The 23,626-nt window shown below is 38.1% G+C and overlaps 1 protein-coding gene and 1 long non-coding RNA gene across 2 annotated transcripts; both read right to left on the bottom strand.

Moving 5' to 3' along the window:
• Window positions 1-596: 596 nt before the first annotated feature.
• On the bottom strand, window positions 597-7,519 carry LOC135083061 (protein tyrosine phosphatase domain-containing protein 1-like). The gene is made up of 6 exons (XM_063977825.1): window positions 7,292-7,519; window positions 6,188-6,370; window positions 2,921-3,001; window positions 1,821-1,936; window positions 1,178-1,300; window positions 597-784 (listed from the first exon to the last, which is right to left on the bottom strand). Exons 1-6 carry the CDS (start codon window positions 7,477-7,479, stop codon window positions 597-599), a joined length of 879 nt encoding a protein of 292 aa, XP_063833895.1. The 5' UTR covers window positions 7,480-7,519.
• A 10,386-nt stretch (window positions 7,520-17,905) lies between these two features.
• Window positions 17,906-19,993, bottom strand: LOC135082662 (uncharacterized). Its single transcript, XR_010259436.1, has 2 exons — window positions 19,173-19,993; window positions 17,906-18,843 (listed from the first exon to the last, which is right to left on the bottom strand). It is a non-coding gene; the product is annotated as an uncharacterized LOC135082662 (long non-coding RNA).
• Window positions 19,994-23,626: the final 3,633 nt, after the last annotated feature.

Here is a 23,626-nt window from a genome sequence, read left to right as displayed (position 1 = left end):
AATAATGTAATAATAATAATAATGTAATAATGTAATTTTTTGATAATTTTTTGATAATTTGTGAATTAGTGGAAGTCATTGGGGGAGGCCTAACTATGTTCCGCAGTGGACGTTCTGTGGCTGAAATGATGATGATGATGAACTAGTAAGAAGTGTATTAGTCATCTTAAGCTGTTAGGGGTCATCATCAAGCTATTGTCGGTCAGCGCATTGGAGCACACTGTAAATTTTGCACAAGTAATTTATGATCTTTCACAATTTTAAGAGGATCAGCTTTCCCTGAGTTCTTTGGCTAAAGACTAACTTGGAGCTGAACACAACAGTCTGCGGCAGAAGATAGTGCCAGACGTCTGCTCCAATCGCGGTCTCTTCTTGCGCACCAGCCGGATGGCGTCGCTGGCGCACCCGCAGGGAGTAGAGACTAAACTCAAGACTCACTTGGAGCTGAACACAACAGTCTGCGGCAGGAGATAGTGCTCGAACTGCTGCACGTAGAGGATCTGCCCGGACGTCTGCACCGACCGCGGTCTCTTCTTGCGCACCAGCCGGATGACGTAGTTGGCGCACCCGCAGGGAGTAGAGCCTAAACTCAAGACTCACTTAGAGCTGAACACAACAGTCTGCGGCAGGAGATAGTGCTCGAACTGCTGCACGCAGAGGATCTGGCCAGACGTCTGCACCGACCGCGGCCGCTTCTTGCGCACCAGCCGGATGGCGTCGTTGGCGCGCACCCGGAGAGAGTAGACCAGGTAGCAGGCTATTAGCACGCCGGTTCTGCCTAGACCTGGAATCATGGAATCTTGGAAAGACGGAATAGTAACAGCATTCTCACGGTGTTTGGAAGAGCTGGATCTACGGGAGTCGTCGATAAAATCAAGGTGGGTAGGGTAACGAAATAACCTGTGTTAATTTTGTTACATTCCTACATTCTGAGTTTTGTAGTAGTTGCAGGCTTGTAAGTTTATAAAATAAACAACATGGTAATAATATTTTTTACTAAGCTAACGAGCTTTAAAAAATTGCTTGTGATGCAAGCATAATCCCTGAACATTTCATGAAAATAATAACAGGGAGTGAGTGATCATTGGGAAAGTCCACATGTTATCCTGTGAAATAATTTATCAATTACTTATCGTTTTATATAAATCGCTTTGTGTGTTATTAGTTGCAGACCGACCTGCGTGACAGTGTATCGCGACCCGGCCCTCCTGCAGGGCGAAGGAGAGCACCTTGGCCATGTCCAGCAGGCCGCTCAGAGTCGCCTCCCCGTAGTCGGGCCACGCGAAGTTGTAATAGTATACTGCAAGAGAAATGTTGAATAATCTAAAGTAAACTAAGTAGGTACTAACCCTAATGTGCTGCTTCGTTTTGTCTGCTAAATGTTGTCAGCTCAGCCTTGTAAGAAAAATGACAGATGAAAAGGGTATAAGTTTTGCGTAGCATTTGTGAGATAGGTAGTGACAATTGTTTTTATCCTGAAACCCTTAATCCCTGAAACCAAACTGGATCAGCAGGACACTAGAATTATTGGATTTTTTATCCCTGAAAATTACAAGGTGGCCAGGAGATGAGCGATGATTCTAAAGCGAATCAAAACACTACAATAAGATGTAAAATGTTTAAACCTAAAATTACATAAATATCGATAAAAGCGTGGTCCTTCCAGAATGAAAAAATGATGAAAACTAATCTATCTGGTACACTCATGTAAAAGTGATCTGAAAGCTTACTGATCAAGCTGCTATACGTTCCGTTCAGCCGTAGACCGCTGAAATGATCATTATGATGATGATGATACACTAGACGAAGAAGAGACTTACTGTCGTTGGCCATGAAGACGTTGGGGTCGTAGGTGAACCCGGACTTGGTGAGCGGCGGGCCGCAGCTGGCGTGCTCGCCCGGCGTCTGCAGGTTGATCACCGTGCGGATGCCCCAGCTACAAATATGTAAAATTATGAGCTAGGCAGTGGATTTTGTAACCAAACTAAAAGTAAAACTGGTGGAGTGAGAGTCTGCAGGTTGATCACCGCGCGGGTGCCCCAACTGGAAAGGGATTTTGTTTGTTTCTTAAACCTACCAAGGAAGCAGTCAGGGGCCGTCCATAAATTACGTCATCGATTTTTTCAGATTTTAGACCCCCCCCCCTACAATCATCCTATCGTCATTTCTTAATGACCCCCCCCCCTTCTCCCTAAATTGACGTCATTACCAGTTTGACAAAATTAAAACATTGCAGATTTGAGAAAAATAGGGTATTACTGTATTTGTGTACATCTATGTTGCATTATGTATGTTTATTATGACTTATTTTAGTATTGTACGCGCCTTAGCCGCCTCTCACATTTGCAGTCTCACTTACTAGGTGTGCTGGAAGAAATTTCTTTTTTGGAAATAATCTTTTTGTATGTGAACAATAAACTATAAATAAATAAATAAGAATGACGTCAATTTCGAAACACCCCCCCTCCCTATCTATCATTTACCGTCATCCGCAGACCAACCCCCCCCCCCTAATTTAGAATGACGTAATATATGGACGGCCCCTCACGAAAACTAGAGAAGTTCTGATTAAGTATAGCAGTTATAACTGAACATTTGTTACTTGTGAGACCAACATGTTATGTTACCTCTAAGGAAACGTGCATGAGACAAAAGGGATCAGTGATTTTGGTCCTGGAGTGAGATTAGACTTGAAGCTTTTTTCAACTAAAATAGAAGCTTTTTCATGCATTAATCAAACTAAGATGATGCATTCGGATGAGATTGTTAGAGCGAGTCCAATCTAGGTGGGAAAATTTATTATTATCAGTCAGTGTTGTCGTCAATTTCGACTTCTTTTAAAGAATTTTTAAAGTTGTTCATTGCTTTATCAACAGGGTTATTCAGCCAATCGTTTTCTGGCAGCAAAACAAAGGAATACCTGTGGAACTGTTGAATAATGTTTCTGGCGGCGATGCTCGCGGTGCTCGGCCGCGCCATCGCCAGAATGTCGTCCGTGATCCTGCAACAGTTAAGAATCGAACATTGCAATATCACAATCTAGAGGGAAAGTAACATTTCTTCAACGGCATATATTTAGTAGGTAGGTACTAGTTTAAAACTCTGATCAGTGCAAGTTTTGTTTATTTATGCATTACAAGGCAGGTATTTGACCACAATCGCTCCTGATGTTAAGTGGGATGTAAGTAAGTAGTTAACTAACTTTTATTTTAGAGTAGGTACTTATTGCTATAGGTACAATGTCGCAATCAAACTGGGAAACAAAAAAGATGCAGTATAATTGGAAATCGAACTGATATTAATTTCAACATGGAAATCATTGGGGGAGGCCTTTGTTCAGCAGTGGAAGTTCTATCGCTGAAACGATGATGATGATGAAGCTTTAGCTGAATTGTTCACACAAATATTTATATCAGTTGTTTCTGTAATAAAGCTCAAAATTTAAGACTAGGTCAATTTGGCAAAACTGTTCAAGTATTTACCGCAGCGTCCAATTTAAATATTTGAAAAAGAAAACATCTGCAATGGCAGTTGTTCTTGGCCAACATTAGAACTGTAAAAAAGTAAGTAATGTAATTATTATAATACGTGTTAGTGCGGAAGTCACGCGACCACAGTGGACATCATATATTTCGCTTAAAGTCAAGGATATCTTTTAAATTAATCACGTAAAGCAGTAATGTATTATGGTAATGTAACCGAAATGGGATTTTCAGGAGTTTTTCTTGCCTTGGAAATATTTTTATGAATTTTGTTGGTATTTTAAAGCATGTTTAGAAGACTCTCGTGACCATTTCTTCGTGACTTATTTCCTTCTCCTATCTTTTCCACTTTTCTGAATCAATTACAGAATATCGGTATTTTAGAAGTGTTGTTTTTAATTGCTTCAGTTCATGCCGTAAATAACTTTCGTTCGCTAAAGAAGGCAGGTATCTTGTTACTAAATAGGCTATTCATTTTAAAAATGGTTGGTTGTTGTGTCGGAAATTGAATCCTCATTCAATTTGACCCAGTTTGCGTTATTCAAATCCTTTCTGTTTACACAGTGTGCTTGGCCTTAACACCAAATCAGAAAAGAGGCCGAGAAAGTTTAAGTACTTACAAGTTTCTTCTTTGTAGGTGTTAAGTAGGTGTTTATTTTCACAAAAAGAATAAGGTTTGCTTATTAGGTAGGTAAGTATCTCATTATGCTTACAGATATGACTTGCAGCGTAGTTTAGGTCTGCGATATTTTAAAATTTACTTTTCAGGTTTATGTTTTAGCACAGAATAATAATAAGTACTACGTAATAATAATAAGTACTACCACAGAATAATAATAAGTACTACGTACAGAAGTTTTACTTCGCGAAGGTATTTTAAAAAAAATATGCTCAATGTCATTAACAATATGGTGTAATTTAGCCTGTCTCAAGAGTCAAGCACCATTTTGTTGACAAACGTCAGTGATCGGCACTGCGCCGAAGCTATAGGGCTGACTTCGGTAAAATGATGTGACGTGAGGTGCCAAACTGCGGAAAATGGCGGAGGAAATACATGATTTATGAATAATATTAATAACTACTTATTTACCTCTCAGTGTCTTGAGGCAACTTAAAAAAGTACATTCTGTGTTTTTATTATTATTTAGGCAGTTAAATACTGCACAGTATTTAGTACACCATTTTTTTTATTTTCTTCCATCATACACAAGTATACGCGTGCGTGAGTCAATGTTCGCTCGTATGTGAGGCCTTGTCGAATTAGTATCCTGTAGGTGGGCCATCGTGCGTGTTTTGTTTTCGATGTAAACTCGCGGAGATGAACAGGCCTGGTACTACGTACAGAAGTTTTACTTCGCGAAGGTATTTAAAAAAATGTATGCTCAATGTCATTAACAATATGGTGTAATTTAGCTTGTCTCAAGAGTCAAGCAAATTTGTCAGAAGTTTTGTTGACAAACGTCAGTGATCGGTACTGCGCCGAAGCTATAGGGCTGACTTCGATAAAATGATGTGACGTGAGGTGCCAATCTGCAGAAAATGGCGGAGGAAATACATGATTTAGCATGAATTATCATGAATAATATTAACTACTTATTTACCTCTCAGTGTCTTCAGGCAACTTAAAAAAGTACATTCTGTGTTTTTATTAGGCAGTTAAATACTGCACAGTATTTAGTACACCATTTTCTTTATTTTTTTCCATCATACACAAGAATACGCGTGCGTGAGTCAATGTTCGCTCGTATGTGAGGCCTTGTCGAATAGTACTCTTGTAGGGGGCAATCGTGCGTGTTTTGTTTTCGATGTAAACTCGCGGAGATGAACAGGCCTGGTTTTAGTTACTAATGGGCATGCTTCATCAAAGTTACAGTAATTAGTGGCAGGAATTAGTTTTATTTCGAGGTAGGCAGTTACTTTTTTAAATTACAGAAGTTATAAAAGCCCAGCATTGCATGCATACCCCTGAATATGCTGACAGCGACAGCGACCTTGTGAGCTAAAGGTGCATGTTCGCTCGCGTTCGCCGAACATGGTATGCGTGTAGCTAAAGGAAGCTTTTGTAACTTACGATCTTGTGTCATACCAGTCAGAATAAAGCCCCTGAACCGCGGCGTTACGCGGCTGTAGCTGCTTATACTGGCAGTGTGAGCCTTTACAGTAGCACTAAAGATATTATGCACGTTCTCAAGCGTTCGCCGAGCATGGTGAATCGCCAAAGGAAGTGTCATTTGATGGGCTTGTGTAACTTATGCCCGTTTTTACCATCAATCCCTAATTTTTAAGTGACCCTTATGGTAACACGTAACAGGAATTTTGTTTTCATAGGGGTCACTTAAAAATTCGGTATTGATGGTGAAAACGGGCATTAATCTCCTGTCTTACCAGTCGGAGTATAGCCCTTGTACCGCGTTACGTGGCTGTGGCTGCTCATACTGGCATCGCGAGCCTCCACAAAACAACGTCGCTCGCACACATTCGCCGAGCATGATGTACAGCTGAAGGAAGTAGCTAGATAATCTCTTGTCTTACCAGTCAGAGTAGAGCCCCTGTACAGCAGCGTTGCGAGGCTGTGGCTGCTCATACTGGCAGCGCGAGCCTCCACAAAACAGTGCGCACTGGAGAGCCGAAGGAGTGCTCGTTCGCACGCGTTCGCCGAGCATGATGTACAGCTGAAGGAAGTAGCTAGATAATCCTTGTCTTACCAGTCGGAATAAAGCCCTTGTACAGCAGCGTTGCGAGGCTGTGGCTGCTCATACTGGCATCGGGAGCCTCCACAAAACAGTGCGCACTGGAGAGCCGAAGGAGTGCTCGTTCGCACGCGCTCGCCGATCGTGCTGTATAGAGCGGTGGGAGGGTGGTTGATGCGGCGACGGGACTCGCGGCTTCTGGTAACAAAAAGAAACGAAGTTTAGAAAAAAAATCCTTTTAACGAAAGAACGTGGCGTAAGAGTAAAATTCTATATTGAGCTGGCTCTTTTGAGGGTACTTAATACATGTCCTAAATTAGCTGTGTTCTGTTATCGTACGAATAAAAGTTAAAACTGCTTTCCAACAGAAAGTTAAAGAAACTTTTTAATGACCACATAATTATGAGGGAAAATTACTTTGGGTATTAAACCTATTTTTTGATGTTTGCAAGCTAGACGGAAAGTTAAGTAAAAGGTAGGTAACTTAGTTAAAATTATGACATAAAGTTTCGCAACATTAAACAATATGAAGGCAATACGACAATGGCAATGATCAAACCACAAGATTGAATCATAATATGAATATTACGCTTATTACCGCATGTAGGTAAGTACGAGTAGGTGCGTTCTCAAAGGAAAATATTAATTTAGCTATTGCACATTGTGATTAAATTCAGACTCATGCGACATTTATAAGAATGTAGGAAAATAAATAATTTTATTATATTTTATAGTAAGGTGACCGAGTTTCGTCCACCACCACCACCATCTTCTGAGTAGAATAGCCCATAATTGTCCTGAATGGTATGGCAATAAGCTATAGTTTTAGGACTTGTAAAATCGCTAATAAGCCTACTTGCAAAAATTAGTTAAATTACTTACTTTTTTCCTTGGAAATGCATTCTGTGGAGAGAGTGCGGTACAGCAGAGTTAGCGCTAGGTAAGCTAAGTACTTACCACAGCTTGCAGCAACCGGAGTATAGAGTTTTGGAGAAAGACTTTTTAACTGTTACAGGTACTTGTAAAACGAGAAAGACAGACTTTTTTAGCTGTTACAGGGATAAAACTGTTACGCTTCACAGCTTATTCTTAGCTGCAATTGCAACCTAGCTTACATACCTGTCCAGAAAATGGAAGCGTCGGAAGTTCACGAAGTTGATGCTGGACTTACGGCGGTCCTTGTTGAACATTAGCTTCGACATTACGTGCGTTTGGCCTGAAACGCTTAATGCAAATGAGGGAATGGTGACTCCGGCTTTCTTTGTGCGATGTGGGTCCCACAAGCAAACAATTCGCTGTCCAAACATTGGTAGCGACAGCAGAAAAGACGTAGCATTTAATTTTGGATTATTTTACTATTATTATTTTGGAGCAAAGTACAGTTAAAAGAGTCAAACATAGGTCCAACAAGTTCAGCTTTATAATTCTTCTACTTGGGTACTTCTCATTTACACTCAAATTTGATGGTCACACAATAATAGTTCATAAACGGTATAAGTTAGAACAATAACTTTGAAATCAGATGATAAAATATTTATTTAGCTACATACAAAATAAATTTTATCGTAATAGAAGCAAAAATAATACGAAAAAATCACATGAAACGATAAAAAACGGGGTCATTTTTCGCGTTCTCATCGTGTCACACCTTCGGTTGCAATGAAACATTTGGTTACTGCATTCACAATTTTCATTCAATTTGTGTGTAGCATATACTAAAATCATCGTTATTAAATATACTTTCCACACGATGGTCAAAAAAATATCTTATTATAATTATTTTGAATTGAGAAAGCGAAATACGTTGGTCACACGATTTTAGGTACCTAAAATTTTGAGTAATAATACAAGATTGCCGTTAAACCGAACACCAGCAACCAATCACAGCGTTCTATTCGGTTAACGTCAGTCGCGCTTCGACCATTGGGGAGGTGAGATAGGTCGATCGTCGCTCCGGAAAAAAAAAACGTAACTTTTTGTTATTATCCATAGATTTACCGTCGCTTGCATGAACAATATTTTCTACCTCTAAAATTTAAACAATTTAATTGAAACTTTGCCATTGAAAACTTAACATGTTAGACTTATTTGTGTGGTATTCGACTTGAACCGTTAAATTCAAATTTAAGGATAATTCATAAAAAACTAAAATTTTCGTCACCTTCGTGGCATCACCTTCGTGGTGTTTTATACACGAAGGTGATTTTAGGCCACGAAAGTGATTTCTTGCTTTGGTTTATTTTAAAATACTGTAACTGGTGTTTATGTTTTTACAATATTTTAATAACTAATAAATTATACGTGGAAAGTAGAGATCAGTACATCAATAAATAAATAAGGGCCTCGTATTTTTGTTGTCTGTCTGTATGACTGTATGTATGTCTGTATATGTGACTGTGTATCTGTTTGTAAGATAAATTTAATCTGAAATTTGAGTTAAAAGTTGTACAACAAAAATACGAGGCCCTCTGGCCTAAATAAAAAATATATTTTTGTTGAGGGACTGATAAATCAGTTAGAGTTCTTTTTTTATTGAGGTACTGATAATCCGTTTTTTGCTTCTTTAGCACTTCAGAATGCCACCCACCAGTGTCACCCTTAAAACCAATTGCGTAGAATCTTGTAACTTAGTAAAATTTTATCTTGTATTTAAGTAGGTACCTATTTATATTATGTTATTGCTATTTATCTATGAAAATAAGACAAAATATATGTTTTATAAACACTTAAAGAGTCATTTACAGTAGTAAAGTTTGAAAAAATTATTGCTGTGAAGTACAGAATCACTTTCGTGGCATCAAAAAATTCAAAACGTTAAAGCTTCCAAACGAGACTCACTATTTGACTGATTTATTGAGAATACAATCTTCACATCAAGCGCTACAATTTTTGTTTACAAAAAGTTGAAATAAGTTAGAAATAAAATTCGCCACGAAGGTGACGATGAGAACCGTGGCGATGAGAAATACCCACTTATAGTAAGGAGTAGCTAAGCTAGGTATTATACTAGGTATCACACATCATTTTCCAATAAAAGAAGATAAAAGAAACCTAGACCCAAAATTGAGAATACAACCACATTTAGATCTGAATATTTTTTTGAGTGGGGCTTGTTCTAGTTACTAACTTTTTTTTTCACACACCCAATATTGTATTCGTACCTACTTTTACCTATATTTTTACTGATCATGAAAAGGTTAATGTAATTTGTTTTTCTGTCGGTCCCGTGGTAAATAAACAATTTCTTGGGTAGACAAGTGAATGAAATATCTACGATGACACGCCAGCACACTGTTATGAATTATTATTAAAGGTCACACTTCTTTGTTAGTAAACCTACTTGATAGTGTGAAGGAGGCGTATTCCACGATCAGCAGCAATTGGTATTTAATTTATCTGATAATAATCCTTTAGTAGAAGGCTGTAAATAAGTCTGAAAACGTGAATTTAAAATCGGTATGCGAACGAAGTGTTCCCAGTTCTCTTTCCACAAACCATTTAATGTTTTCTAGAACACTTTGTCAAGGAAAAACAAAACATTAACATAATTAACCACAAGTACCAAATAACGTCAATGGTGCTCTATAATAACCAATGTTACCTCTATAGCGCGCACGCACGCAAACGAAACCCCATAGTAAGTGGTACATATCGTAAAAACGCTTGACAAATCGTTAATTGCTGATTTACTAGCCGTTTTCGTGATTCAGTTGTTTTTGGGGTAACCTTTTTACCCTTTGACCTGCTTAAACGTCAGGTTTCAGGTTTACTGTGTTTACTGAATAATTGTAGTAATTGACAGATGGTACAGCATGAGTTGACTTCTTTCAGCAAGTCTGATGCATTATTTTTTAGGTTCTTCTTCTATGATAGAAGTATCATGTTGGTCTCTGAGGTGGAATTGTGTAAAGCAATCGTAATCATTTGACAGTTCATAACGTACGATTTCTTATTCTGTCAAACGCTTTGTTTAACCGACTTTATCGTACGTTATGAACTGTCAAATGATTACGATTGCTTTACACAATTCCACCTCTGGTTTAACCATGATGTCTGACTTTATGCACTGGTTGTCTACATAATTTTACACCCATTATAGGTCAAAACTACACAGCCTCCATAAATTGGGGGCATAAAAAGTAGATGAGGTATGCGACCATAATCATAAGATAGGCCCCATTAATTAATGTTTATTGTCCTTGGTGCATATCTTTTTCATAAAGGTTACTAAACCTTTGTTTGTCACCTGTCATCCGCTTTGCAACGGAGGGAAGTCGAACCTCAACTTCGAACTCCTCCTATGTTCTTCTGATTAATTTCGTTGCGGGTCCAATGACAGTTTAACTTTCCCCGGGACAAACTTGACCTTCACTGGTTGGGTGTTTATTGGCGGTCAAGCTGTAGATCCTGACTACACAGGAGTTGCAATGGTGGGAAAGAAGTGGGAATAGTCCCGACCATAATCAATTGGAACTCTACAAATAATGTTGGTGGTCTATTTTCTGACAATCGACTATTTACTAAGTAGCATTTGGCTGTCTTCATGTAGAGTCTACATGAAGACAGCCTAATGCTACTTACATTCTAGACAGTTTAGTCAACTTGCTTGAGGTAAGAAGTAGAGAAAAGTATGTTTTCAATCACCACTTCATGTCATGCGTGTCTGCTGTCGTCTTGGAAGATAGCCTGCTCCTCATTGCCATGGTGGCGTGTGACCTGTTTGCTGACGTCAGCAACCTTGGTCTGTTGGCTTATACAGGATGTTTGAAAACTTACCTACTGTGCTTTATGATAACTTTTTCATTAATAAGTTTTAATAATTTTGATGTCCACATAGGTAGATTTGAGACTAACTAACAAAACTTCATTTATTAACCCTTAAATTTTGCGTGTGAAAGTAAAGGCGTTAAATACATACTTATTTATTCTTCTTTACTTCTCCATTTACCTATCTACACTTTGACAGACTTAATCTAACCTACCTAAACATTTCTTTAAACATTTTTTCAAGATTCTTTGTTCCAAACGTCACCGTACCGATTAAAAGTCGCCCTCGCTGTAACTTTGGCGGCAAAAATAGCCCGACCCATATTTTCCAGGGGAGCAAGTAGCGTGCGTGCTACAACTTATAATAATAATTACGGAACCTGGGCCGGAGTTAGGGTGTGAGTGCGGTGGTTTTACGCACGATTAAACTTAGCACACTGTAGCTAGACAACAACGCCTAGACCCCCACTACGTCACGATTGTAGCTTTGTCTAGCTCGCGAAACCCTACGTGGTCGCACGAGACCGCGGTAACAATTAATTTGGGGTAGGAGGGGGTTGATCAAAACTAGAATGATGTGATCTGTGTATTGAAAAAGTTATAATGTAGACTTATTTTACCCAAAAAGTGAGTAGTTATAACAACGAGTCCTTGGTCTAGATCTGCCACCTTTTTCTTCCACATTGGTAGCGCTCGCTACGATAAACCTAAATTTATCAATGACAACTTACCGTAATGGTCACAGGGAGGTTCCCTGAACTCATCATTACTGACTCTATCTAGTTATCTAGGCTCTAGCATGTTACCAAGCATACCAAGGGCATACCGCCCTTAGTACGGCCCTGAACTGAGGCAGTACATGACGAACGCAGCGCTAATGTCACGCTACCACCTGCGTGGCACTCTATAATGCAGCGATTGCGTACAGACAACGTCACATCAAGCTTAACACTGGACACAGGAGTCATCCTTATGTAGTTGTAATTGGAACTATTTTAGAACAAAAATGTATAGTTTGACGTGCTGACATTAGAATACACGATGTGACTTCGGTCATAAATATTTATTCGACGAAATGACGGCGTTGATAAGTGTTGGTATTAGCTTTCCATTCACTTTTGGTTTTATAGCCTACTATTATTTTTGTGATTAAAGGGTAGATAGTGTAGGTTTGTTTTTAATTTAAATCTGTGAACAGCCGTGTCGGATTTTTACATTTGAGCAAGAATTTTATACGCAGTTTATATTGTGTTCCAGATAAATGTAAATTTTCTTCTTTCTTCTTCATTTAATGTTAGTTTTCAAACAACTACCTACTTACCTGCTGCTAAGTATAAAAAAATGAATTAAAATTTGTTTTTCTATCTGTACCACTTGAAAGTGCATTGCGTGATAGGGCATCCTACTTTTACTTGGAATTGACTTAGTTATTTATAATTTAAAAATTAATCGCAAAATGTGTTGGTAAGCGCATTTCTCAACAACGCCTGGACCACGGCCTGGACCAATTTTACCAATTCTTTTTTTTAATGTTCGTTGAAATCCAAGGATGGTTTTTACGGCGAGATAAGGTCGATTAATTTCCGGGAAAACCCCGTGCAAAGCCACTGGCGGGAAGCTACTTAGTTTTCTGTAAATTTTTGAAAGGTTTTAATTACGCATACAACTAAACAGTTGAGGTCTAAATTCTAAACTTATAAAAGTTTAACTCTAGTTGATACAATGCAACTCAGCATTCAGAGCCTGAATACAAAATAACATGCATGATCGTGACAACTTTTAAAAGTTTCGTGATCGTTTCATGTAGCGAAACAATTACGAACATATAACAGTCGTGATCTATTTACCATGTTTCGTTCTAAGTGTCTAAAAGTGGTGGACCTGCTTAAAAATCTTCACTTACCTCCTGTCCAGTATCAAACTCCTCAACCCTTCTGACCAGTCTTGGTAGGGTAGTCAAAATGAGGTCGTGATAGAGTAATTTTTATTGCACGAATTACTATAATTGTCTCATTTAGCTCCTCCAGGTTGATTTATTATAATGTTTTTGTAAAGAGAGAGTTCACCACAATACAGCGGTCGTTGGGTATCGAACTAGCGACTCTCGAACACAATCTCGAATCAGCCAGTCCGACCGCCGAAACCATTTGGCTATTGTACCTATAGTATAGCGAAACGATTAGGAAATTGAAATTGAGAGGGATGTTACCTACTTTGTCCCTGAACTACGCGATAACCCATCGATCGGGATGATTGCACGTTATTCTCATACATTTTTAAACCGAATACTTACTTACTTACCACAATTTTGAGTTATCGCCGCTGGTCACCGTCACCGTGCATCAATAGCCAATTCTCTTTTCTGGAAGTTCCAAAACGCAGCTTTTCCATAGGTTTTAATATGTAGAAAAGACAATGTATGACGACACTTAATTACTTCGCCAAATCAACTAAAGATCTTGATGTTAAAAAAGAAATGGGGCATCAAGGAATGGTGGTCACATACCGACAAGCGCAGCGTGTGACGTCTAACCCACAAGGTACTCAATGACTACATAAAATTTTTGGGTCCTCCAGGACGTCTAGGACGTCTAGTGGCTGAAATAATGATGAAAGTAACAAACCTGGGCGTCTTCCCGTTGTGTGCGTGGTCGGGCTCCAAATATTTCTGCTGTGGATTAAATTGGTTCATGGCGTCAGCTTAGTTTACTAAAGTCCGGTCGTCGAGCAGACAGAATTTAGTTCAATGACCCCAAGCTACCCATCCTTATCGCTCGCGTGAATTAAGTATATTGCTGTCGCGACTGTGCGAGCGCGACAGCAAAATTACGCGCGAGCTCTAAGGACGGGTAGCTTCGGGTCATTGGACGAAATTCTACGTGCTCGGCGACTGGACTTTAGAGACGAACCTGGGCGTCTTCCCGTTGGTGGCGTGGTCGGGCGCCACACGTCTGCGCCGGCGCCGGCACAGCCGCGCGCACACGCCGCGCGCGCGCCCCAGCCGTTCCCACAGCGGGCAGCCAGCTTCCACTGAGTCGGCGGTGTCGCCGCTCGTCTCCGGAGACATGCTTCCTTGGACTTGTTTTCGTATTTTGAGACGATAGTTGAGTAATCAGGGTTGAAAACTTCTTTCATTTCATAGAGCTACACTTTTTGAAAGTTATATTGGTTTGATAACTTGTTTAGTTTAAATTATTAAGGCTAGGTTGCACCCTTACTGTAACATTGACAAACGTCAAAAAGCTGTCAAACTCCATACAAAAAACGCCGGTTATCGTTGTAGTTACCTACTGTTAAAATTAGGTGGTGCAACTCAACGGTTAACGGTGGTCTAGTGCAATAGTAGTAAAAAAATCTAAGCTAAGTGCAAAACGGAGTCGTTCAAAACAAAATATTTGGTGTAAGCTGATGATGATAAGTTACATAAGTACTTATTTATAAATATTATACGCTTCACTAAACTTAAATAACACAAAGCTTTCTTTTCCTTCATAATTTCAGTTAAAAACTTTCTTCGATTGCAACGTGACTTGGTTTTTCAGGAAAAACTACTTAACTATCATTAAAAAGAACTGCAGCTATAAATTAACAAACACTTCTAAAAACTCCTTTATTAGCTATTAATGATCATTGATCACAGGCGATTATAAGCTAGGGGGGGGGGGGGGGAATAATAAGTCACTGGAAAATAATCGTCCATAGATGGATCACAAAACATTATGTGGAATTATAAATGACCTCGTGATTGATTTTTCTTGATAGCACAGTTTTACCAAAAGCACTTTTAGGTATGATCCTGAATTTATGTATCCCCGGGACTACTGAACCTGGGTTTCATTGGAGGCTAAGCTGTCAACCCTGGACATACAGGAGTAGCAGTGGTGGGATAGGTTCCCTAATTTTTTAAAGATGATTTTCCCCCTAAATTTTTTAGCTCAACATTGTATCTCATTAAATATTTTTTAATCGTGTCTATTTATAACAGGCCGCAAGTTCCGCCGATGCACGCTCTCGTGAATAAGTGATGGCCATCGATTCTACACGAATTAGTATGTAAAAGGCTGTCAAGTCGTCATAGGTTACACATATACAATTCTGCAGCTCTACACCGGTATTATGGGATGAGGGTTTTGATCTTATCACATAACGTTTAAAAAAAAAATAAGGGTTCCGTTTTTTGCCATTTGGCTACGGAACCATAAAAAGTACTCCTGTTAGGAGGATGTTCATCCAAATAAAAAGTTAAAATCATGGATGCGAAAATTGAGTTTTCTAAAGATCATTAAAATGATACGAGTCTTAACTGAACCACATCTGGTACCTACATTCTTTCATCTTCTATTTGGAGATTTCTAGAAAATTAAACTAGACATTTCTTACTGGAATTGCTAGATAAATAAGAAAATGTTAATGAAACTGTTACCTACATTCTTTCATCTTCTATTTGGAGATTTCTAGAAAATTAAACTAGACATTTCTTACTGGAATTGCTAGATAAATAAGAAAATGTTAATGAAACTGAAAAAGTTGCTTGCTACGAAAATATCGCTACGTGTTACGAATTATTTCGACTACGAACAAATGCATACTCTACCAACTAACGCAGTGCTATAAATAGAAATGTGAAAGTTAATGGTGTACATTAGTTCTGCAAATAGTAAATAAAGATCGCGTGCTTTTTTGGAATTGCCTATGTCCTACATACTCGTATAGGGTCAAATGGAAAGTGAGTTGGATCAATTCTCCCATCTCCCTGGCTACGAGCAAACGTGCGCCCTTGAAAGGAGTTTTTAGAAGTCATATTTAAATGATATTAAAATATAATATGGTGTATGTTTTTTAAATGACATTTCCAAGTAAATGACAATTTAAACAAGTGTTCAACGCCTGACAACTTTTTGTAAAGCCCCATGATCTTTTAATCTTTGTTATTTATTGAGTAACTTGTTTTAAGTATGATGCATACTGTGTGCATAAAAGAACATGGAATATTGATCATCCTTTAAAATTTACGGGGTGTACTACTTATATGAAACTATAAGGATATAATAACTATCTAAAGGCTGTGGAATCTGTAAATCTGAGAAGCTGCTATCCTATTTCACAGTGGTAATTTGGTAACTGTCTTTTCTTCTGAGGCTACTGGGTAGCCTGAAGGGTTAAACATAGGTATGTATTTTATGAATAATTGTATTTTGGGTAAAAATATGAAAAATAATAAAGTGAGAACAAAGTAGATTAAATAAATAATAATAAGGATTTTATAACAATAAATTAAAGCAAACATAGCATAGATTACAGTAATGCGCTTCATCAGCTAAGCTTTTTTTAGGAACTTATAGTTTACACTTAAATTTTCATAGAAATCATGAAAATATTGTGAAATTACAAGGAATTAAACCATTTGAGGGAATATCAACATTATCCCTTCCATTTCACCACATTATTTTTTTAACCGGTCCATTGTAATTATCAGAGAAGTTTTTAAAATTTCGCGTGATTTGCGGCGCGCGACCGCCGCGGCACGACGCAATCCGAGCCAAGGAATGACTGTTGGTATTGACTACACAATACAGCCGCGCGGCAGAAAGTTATCGCCCTTTTCAGGGTTCCGTTAGTCCTCATAAGGAACCCTAGTGTCCTTTTTAATAAAAAAACTTATTAATAAAAAATACACACGCGTTGAATATTACTTTAAAATTACGTTTTCATAGGTACTAATAGGTAAAAACTGAGGTAAAAACTCACTTTAAACGAGCGTTCAACGTATGTATGATTATTATTAAGTAAGGGGGTTATAGTTACTCGTAGTTTTGTCGTCGTTGTAAACGAACTAAAGTAGCTATAGACCGACGAATTAGCAAGATGATTTGGCATTGAAGTGGCAGAGCACAGTAAGTAGTAGGTACGCAGAACTGACAGCCGATGGGGCAGCAAGGTTCTGGAGTGGACGCCACGTATCGGAAAACGCAGCGTAGGTGGGGGACGTCCGACGACCTCTAAAGGTAGTAGGAAGGCGCTGGATGCAGGCTTTGTTCAGCAGTGGACGTCAAATTTCATGATGCCTTTCAAAACTATTTAACGGTTAAGACAGATAGATCAGTTAGTTTAAGGTTTTCAACATCAATCCCTAAATTTAAGTGACCCTATAAAATCAAAATTCCTGTTTTGTGTTACTGTGGGTCGCTTAAAAATTAGGGATTCATGGTGAAAACGGACATATTCGTTCAACTTATTTGTGTAAGATTTCTTAACTAATAAAAAATCCTTATAAGAAAACATTAAAAGTAACTTAGATGAAATAAACGGACAACTACGGAACCCTACACAGCGCGTGTCACGACACGCACTTGGTCGGATTTTTTTTATTTGGAAAAGCTGTATGAATTACGTGCGCTGGGCAATTTGGTCGTAAAAATGGGCGGTCGCTTGATTCAATATTGTGTAGTTACTTACTTGTGTGTTTCCTTTATTTATACCTTCATTATTCCAGGCATAGCACCATAGGACGTCCACTGCTGAACATAGGCCTTCCCCAATGATTTCCATATCGCGCGGGTGGTAGCGGCCTGCATCCAGCGCGGCAGCGCCTTCCTGCTACCATTATGAGGTCGTCGGTGCACCTTGTGGACTTTATTTATACCTTAGCTATATTTAAATGCATGCATAGTGTACATTTTATATTGTACAACGTCCTCTGGTTTGTGAACTTGGACGTGACAAGAAAAGTAAACGTAAATAGATTATTTATTGAATTTATAGTGGATTTTCCAATGCGCTTTGTTTGCAGGTAGAATTGAGTAGCCATTCCCCGTTGCTTTTCCCACGTGGATGTTTTAACGGCTTGATAGATTCAATGAGGAATTTTGTAAGCTGATGTGACCTCAAACTAATATATTTTTCAAATTATGATGTAGACCTAGTTTACATTATTCTGTGGTCATTATAAAGAAAACACTTTTAAAGTAAATAGTAAAAATATTTTATTATGATACACATATGTATATTTAAGTTAGTTACAATACAAAGGCAAACAAAATATGGACACAGTTCATTGTGAATTGCGTTCGCAAAGCTTATAAAACGTATAATGTCGTCATTTAGACCTACAGCAAGAGGTCTGTAAAACCTTTTTTAGGGTTCCGTAGTCCTGACAAGGAACCCTTATAGTTTCGATATGTCTGTCTGTCTGTCCAAGGTTTTGCTTGGAAACTATATTGGCACTGTATTGGAGCTGTAATTTTGTGGAAGTATGTATATTCACGCCGACAAAACGGAAAAAACAAAATTTTGAAAAAAAATGCCTTACCTACATGTAAAGTGGGGTTTTTTAGTGATTTTTTTTCATATTCTACCCCATTGTGTGGGGTATCGTTGGATAGCTCTTTTAAAATGGCTTAGGTTTCTAAGACTATTTTTCCATTTAGGGATCTGTTTGCAAATTATTAAAGTTTAAAGTGCCAATTTTTGTTCGAGTAGGGCGTCTCCCCCCTTCTAAAAACTAAACTGTGCTGAAACATCTGGAAAAATTCGGAATAATACTGCTTTTTATGAACTTTCAAGGAAAACTATAACGGTTAAGATACATAAGTTAGTTTAAGAGTAAAAGTCATTTGACTCATGTAGGTATTATAACATTTCTTAACCAGTAAAAATTTCTTAGAAGAAAATATGAAAAGTGACTTTATATGAAGTAATTGCTTGCTTCTAAAATATATTGTGGTAACGACGGACAACTACGGAACCCTACACTGCGCGTGTCACGCACGACACGCACTTGGCCATTTTTTTTTAAACTAAGGTCTAAGGCCGAGAACACTTCAGTCTCTTGGTGATGGGGTCCGGCTTGCAGACTTCGAAGGGCTGGCACTTCACACCCTCGCAGTGAACACTAGTGCCGCTAGCTGTAGAAAGAAAAACTAGTTTAAATACCCAGCTTGGGAATACATATTATTAGGTAGGTATACTTACTATAAATTAAAAAAAACGTTTCTAGAGGTATGTTTATGTTTGGTTTGGTTAGTCCACCAACCTCTACAATTTCGCGACGATGAAATTACTGGAAGAAAAACTGTTTAAAAATTCAAACCAGTGACTTGACCCGTGGACCAAGCTTAAAGTGGGCCAAGTCACTGGAAGACTCTGAATAGGCACTAAGCACTATCAAGGAACATCACTTAACAACAGGTGTGATTAAGACGAAATACCTATGCTCTGCATAAAAAAAACTCACATGAATACATATAGCTGCCTCCATTCCCTCCATTATAGGGCTCAGGGTAGGTGCAGGACTTGACGTGCGCAGGATTGGTGCAGCAGATCATCCCGTTCTTGCATTCGTAGTCCTGCTTGCAGGTTGCCTTCTTGCTGTAGGTGTGGATTTTATTGGGAGGCGGGCAGCGGCCGGAGCCTAGGGCTTCAGCTAAAATATTAGAATTAGAAGACACTTTAGTTGAAAAAGATACGAATAAAATTATAGACAGACAATAAATGAGTAGGTTCTTTTGAGACAAAATGGCGGCCAACCCAAAATGGGTATTTCTCATCGCCACGGTTCTCATCGTCACCTTCGTGGCAAATTTTATTTCTAACTTATTTCAACTTTTTGTAAACAAAAATTGTAGCGCTTGATGGGAAGAATGTATTCTCAGTAAATCAGTCAAATAGTGAGTCTCGTTTGGAAGCTTTAACGTTTTGAATTTTTTGATGCCACGAAAGTGATTCTGTACTTCACAGCAATATTTTTTTCAAACTTTACTACTGTAAATGACTCTTAAATGTTTATAAAACATATATTTTGTCTTATTTTCATAGATAAATAGCAATAACATAATATAAATAGGTACCTACTTAAATACAAGATAAAATTTTACCGATAACGTCACCTACTAAGTTACAAGATTCTACGCAATTGGTTTTAAGGGTGATACTGGAGGCATTCTGAAATGCTAAAGAAGCAAAAAAAAGGATTATCAGTGCCTCAATAAAAAAGAACTCTAACTGATTATCAGTCCCTCAACAAAAATATATTTTTTATTGAGGCCTTTATTTTTGTTGTACAACTTTTAACTCAAATTTCAGATTAAATTTATCTTACAAACAGATACACAGTCACATATACAGGGTGTTAGGTAAATGGGTATATGAGCCGACACTAGCCCATGTTAACATGGTCATATAAATGGTATGGTGAAGTCAGAAAATTGATATCTTCATTTTAATTATTTAAATTTTCATACAAATCGGAATTTATAAAATTTATTTTGTATGAAAATTAAAAAAAATAATATGATGATATCAAATCTCTGACTTCACCATACCATTTATATGACCATGTTAACATGGGCTAGTGTCGGCTCATATACCCATTTACCTAACACCCTGTATATACAGACATACAGACATACATACAGTCATACAGATAGACAGACAGACAGACAACAAAAATTCGAGGCCCTTATTTTTTTATTGATGTTCTAAACTCTACTTACCACGTATAATTTATTAGTTATTAAAATATTGTAAAAACATAAACACCAGTCACTATATTTTAAAATAAACCAAAGCAAGAAATCACTTTCGTGGCCTAAAATCACCTTTGTGTATAAAACACCACGAAGGTGATGCCACGAAGGTGACGAAAATTTTAGTTTTTTATGAATTATCCTTAAATTTGAATTTAACGGTTCAAGTCGAATACTACACAAATAAGCCTAACATGTTAAGTTTTCAATGGCCTAAGTTTCAATTAAATTGTTTAAATTTTAGAGGTAGAAAATGTTGTTCAAGCAAGCGACGGTATGTCTGTGGATAATCACAAAAAGGTACGTATTTTTTTCGCGGAGCGACGATCGACCTATCTCACCTCCCCAATGGCCGGAGCGCGACTGACGTTAACCGAATAGAATGCTGTGATTGGTTGCTGGTGTTCGGTTTAACGGCAATCTTGTATTATTACTCAAAATTTTAGGTACCTAAAATCGTGTGACCAACGTATTTCGCTTTCTCAATTCGAAATAATTATAAGAAGATATTTTTTTGACTATTGTGTGGAAAGTATATTTAATTACGATGATTTTAGTATATGCTACACACAAATTGAATGAAAATTGTGAATGCAGTAACCAAATGTTTCATTGCAACCGGAGGTGTGACTAGAGATGTGCCGCTGAGAAAGTTCTCGTTCCCGGCAATATTCCCAGTGAGAATATTCTCGAGAACCGAGAACGCTCCCGGGAATATTCTCAGTGTTCTCGACAAAATACATTTAGTTTTAATTTTAATTTTGTTGTTTATATGTGATATTATTTGTAATGTTTCAATGTTTTATTACTAATAAACAAGGCATGAAACGTGTGAGTGAGATATTGCTGTCTTGATCACTCTTTTCGTGGTAAACGCGTACCGCGGCTTTAGGACTCGGCTACGGTATTTGAACATCAGTGTGCCTCTGAGTTTTAAGGCCCTTGCGGATTGCAAGCGGATTCAAAGCGGATTTAAAGCGGAGCGGCGACGCGAGGGACACAGCGCGTGAAAATATCGTGAAACTTCCCGAAGGCTGCCCAGCCGAGCTGCATTCGATGATTGACCTTTTTTTCAAAGTTGGACCTACCTAGAGCATTGTGCCTAGATCTTCCACGATCTCAACCATGACTACGATATCGTCTGCTGACTGGGTGATGTGCTCGTCGTTGATATTTATGCTGAATCCGCTCCAGCCCAGAAACTTGAAAACATCTTCCAGGGCGGTGGTGATGACGTCTCCTTATCTCACCCCTCGCTGCAACTGGATAGGTTTCGGGTCCTGATCTTGAAACGGACTGTCAGTGTGGCGTATTTGTACAAGCTTTTCAACACTTTAATGTATCGATAGTCAATTTGCTGCAACTGCAGCACTGCCCATGTCTTGTTCGGTGGGCTGAAAGTTGTCGAGCCTGCTAGCGTGACAATTCGTAATGACTATTGAAAAGACCTTGTAGACATGGCTCAGAAGCGAAATGGGTCTATAATTCTTCAACAAGGTCTTGTCGCCTTTTTTGAAGAGGAGTATCACCATACTTCTTTGCCATGCCGTAGGCGTTATTCCTTCGAGGATGATGGAATCGAACAGTTTCTGAAAAGCCTTTAGTAACGGCGTTCCGCCTGCTTTCAGAAGCTCAGCCGTGACAACGGTGCCTTGTTGTTTTTCAGTTGTTAGAGAACCATTCTAATCTCGTACAGACTAATGTCCGGCATTCATTCGGTAAGTGTCGGATCAATCTAGCTAGCACGTATTTTCTATAAAAATGTGTCAAATGATCCGTCAGACAGGCTATCCACAACTTATCCAGAAGTGGCGAAACAGGCCCTTACTAAGCAATTGTGAAATATGCCCTTAATTAATGTCAAATAAGAATAGTTTAAAAAACTAAAAACACGCTTTTAATTACTAACAGCACAAAAAGGCCAAAAATCATCAGGACCCTGGACATCACCTAGCATTAAAGTGCTCGAAAAGACAAATCCAACGAACCCAAACTCGATAAGTTTCCGCCGTTTTGTTTAGGAGTTCCTATGGCCACCTCCTGACTCCATCATTAGGACCCTGGACATTATCTAGCACTTAAAGATCTCGAAAAGCCAAATCCAATGAACCCAAACGTGATTCCGCCGTTTCGTTTAGGAGTTCCTATGGCCACCTTCCAGTCCCATCATCAGACCAGCTGGTACCACAATATTGTATTGTCATCTAATTTACATATAATTGCCAAGTTTCATGAAGATACAAGACTTAGAAGTGCGTGTAATTCAGATTCTAAGATTCCATTACATAGTTAGTTACATACACGACGACCTAATAAAATCGTGTTAAAAACGAAAAAATGGACAGTTACATTATTTAACTACGTGTAAAAAGAAATTTCTGTCATCTTACAAATCATTAAAACGACATTTCACGACGAAAAAAATAAAATATAATAAAGGTGCAGTTGCCGAGAATATTGCCAAGAAAGTTCCCGAGAATATTCTCGAGAACACTGGGAATATAGCCTTTCACTGTAAATAGAGTGTATTGTTTAATATACACTTATCTGTCGACTTAATTTAATACTATTTTACTTAAGAAAGTTTGTTTATTTCCATTTGATAAACATGATTCTCAACCTTTCTCACTTAGAAGAACGCTCCCGGGAGCGCTCCCGAGAATATTCTCAGTTGAGAGAGCGCTCTCGGGAACGGCACATCAATAGGTGTGACACGATGAGAACTCGAAAAATGACCCCGTTTTTTATCGTTTCATGTGATGTTTTCGTATTATTTTTGCTTCTATTACGATAAAATTTATTTTGTATGTAGCTAAATAGATGTTTTCGGTCATTCTCCGGATCTGGATTATTTTGTTGATTACCCCGACCTTTTTTATTTTTTAATTTAGAGTAAGTTTAGGTAAAACATTTCAAAATAGACATTATTACGAGCATATTTTTTATATTGGTCCATCTGTAGCAAGCAGGAATAAAAAGTTATGCGACATCAAAATTTTCATGGTCGGGGTTATCAAAGTTGGGGGTCAGAGTAATCAAAAATAAAACAAAATATTTTATTTTCTAAGGTTTTTTTTAAGTTATGGTAAAATAAATGTTATTATAACTAGCCATTTGTTATTTTGATGTATAAACGACAATATTGTAAAGTTTCAATAAAATC

The sequence above is a fragment of the Ostrinia nubilalis genome, chromosome 22, assembly GCF_963855985.1.
Source record: "Ostrinia nubilalis chromosome 22, ilOstNubi1.1, whole genome shotgun sequence".
Classification (NCBI taxonomy): domain Eukaryota; kingdom Metazoa; phylum Arthropoda; class Insecta; order Lepidoptera; family Crambidae; genus Ostrinia; species Ostrinia nubilalis.
The sequence above is the reverse complement of the archived record's forward strand: the minus strand, read 5'-3'. Positions and strand labels throughout refer to the sequence as shown.

What these genes read in the sequence shown, in the direction of transcription:
- LOC135083061 (XM_063977825.1), bottom strand. Translation starts at nt 7,479, where the DNA reads ATGTTTGGACAGCGAATTGTTTGCTTGTGGGACCCACATCGCACAAAG. An exon ending in CGCTTCCATTTTCTGGACAG is followed by an intron (nt 6,371 to 7,291) that starts GTATGTAAGCTA and finishes TTTTGTTACCAG; the next exon opens with AAGCCGCGAGTCCCGTCGCC. An exon ending in ATTATTCAACAGTTCCACAG is followed by an intron (nt 1,937 to 2,920) that starts GTATTCCTTTGT and finishes ACATATTTGTAG; the next exon opens with CTGGGGCATCCGCACGGTGA.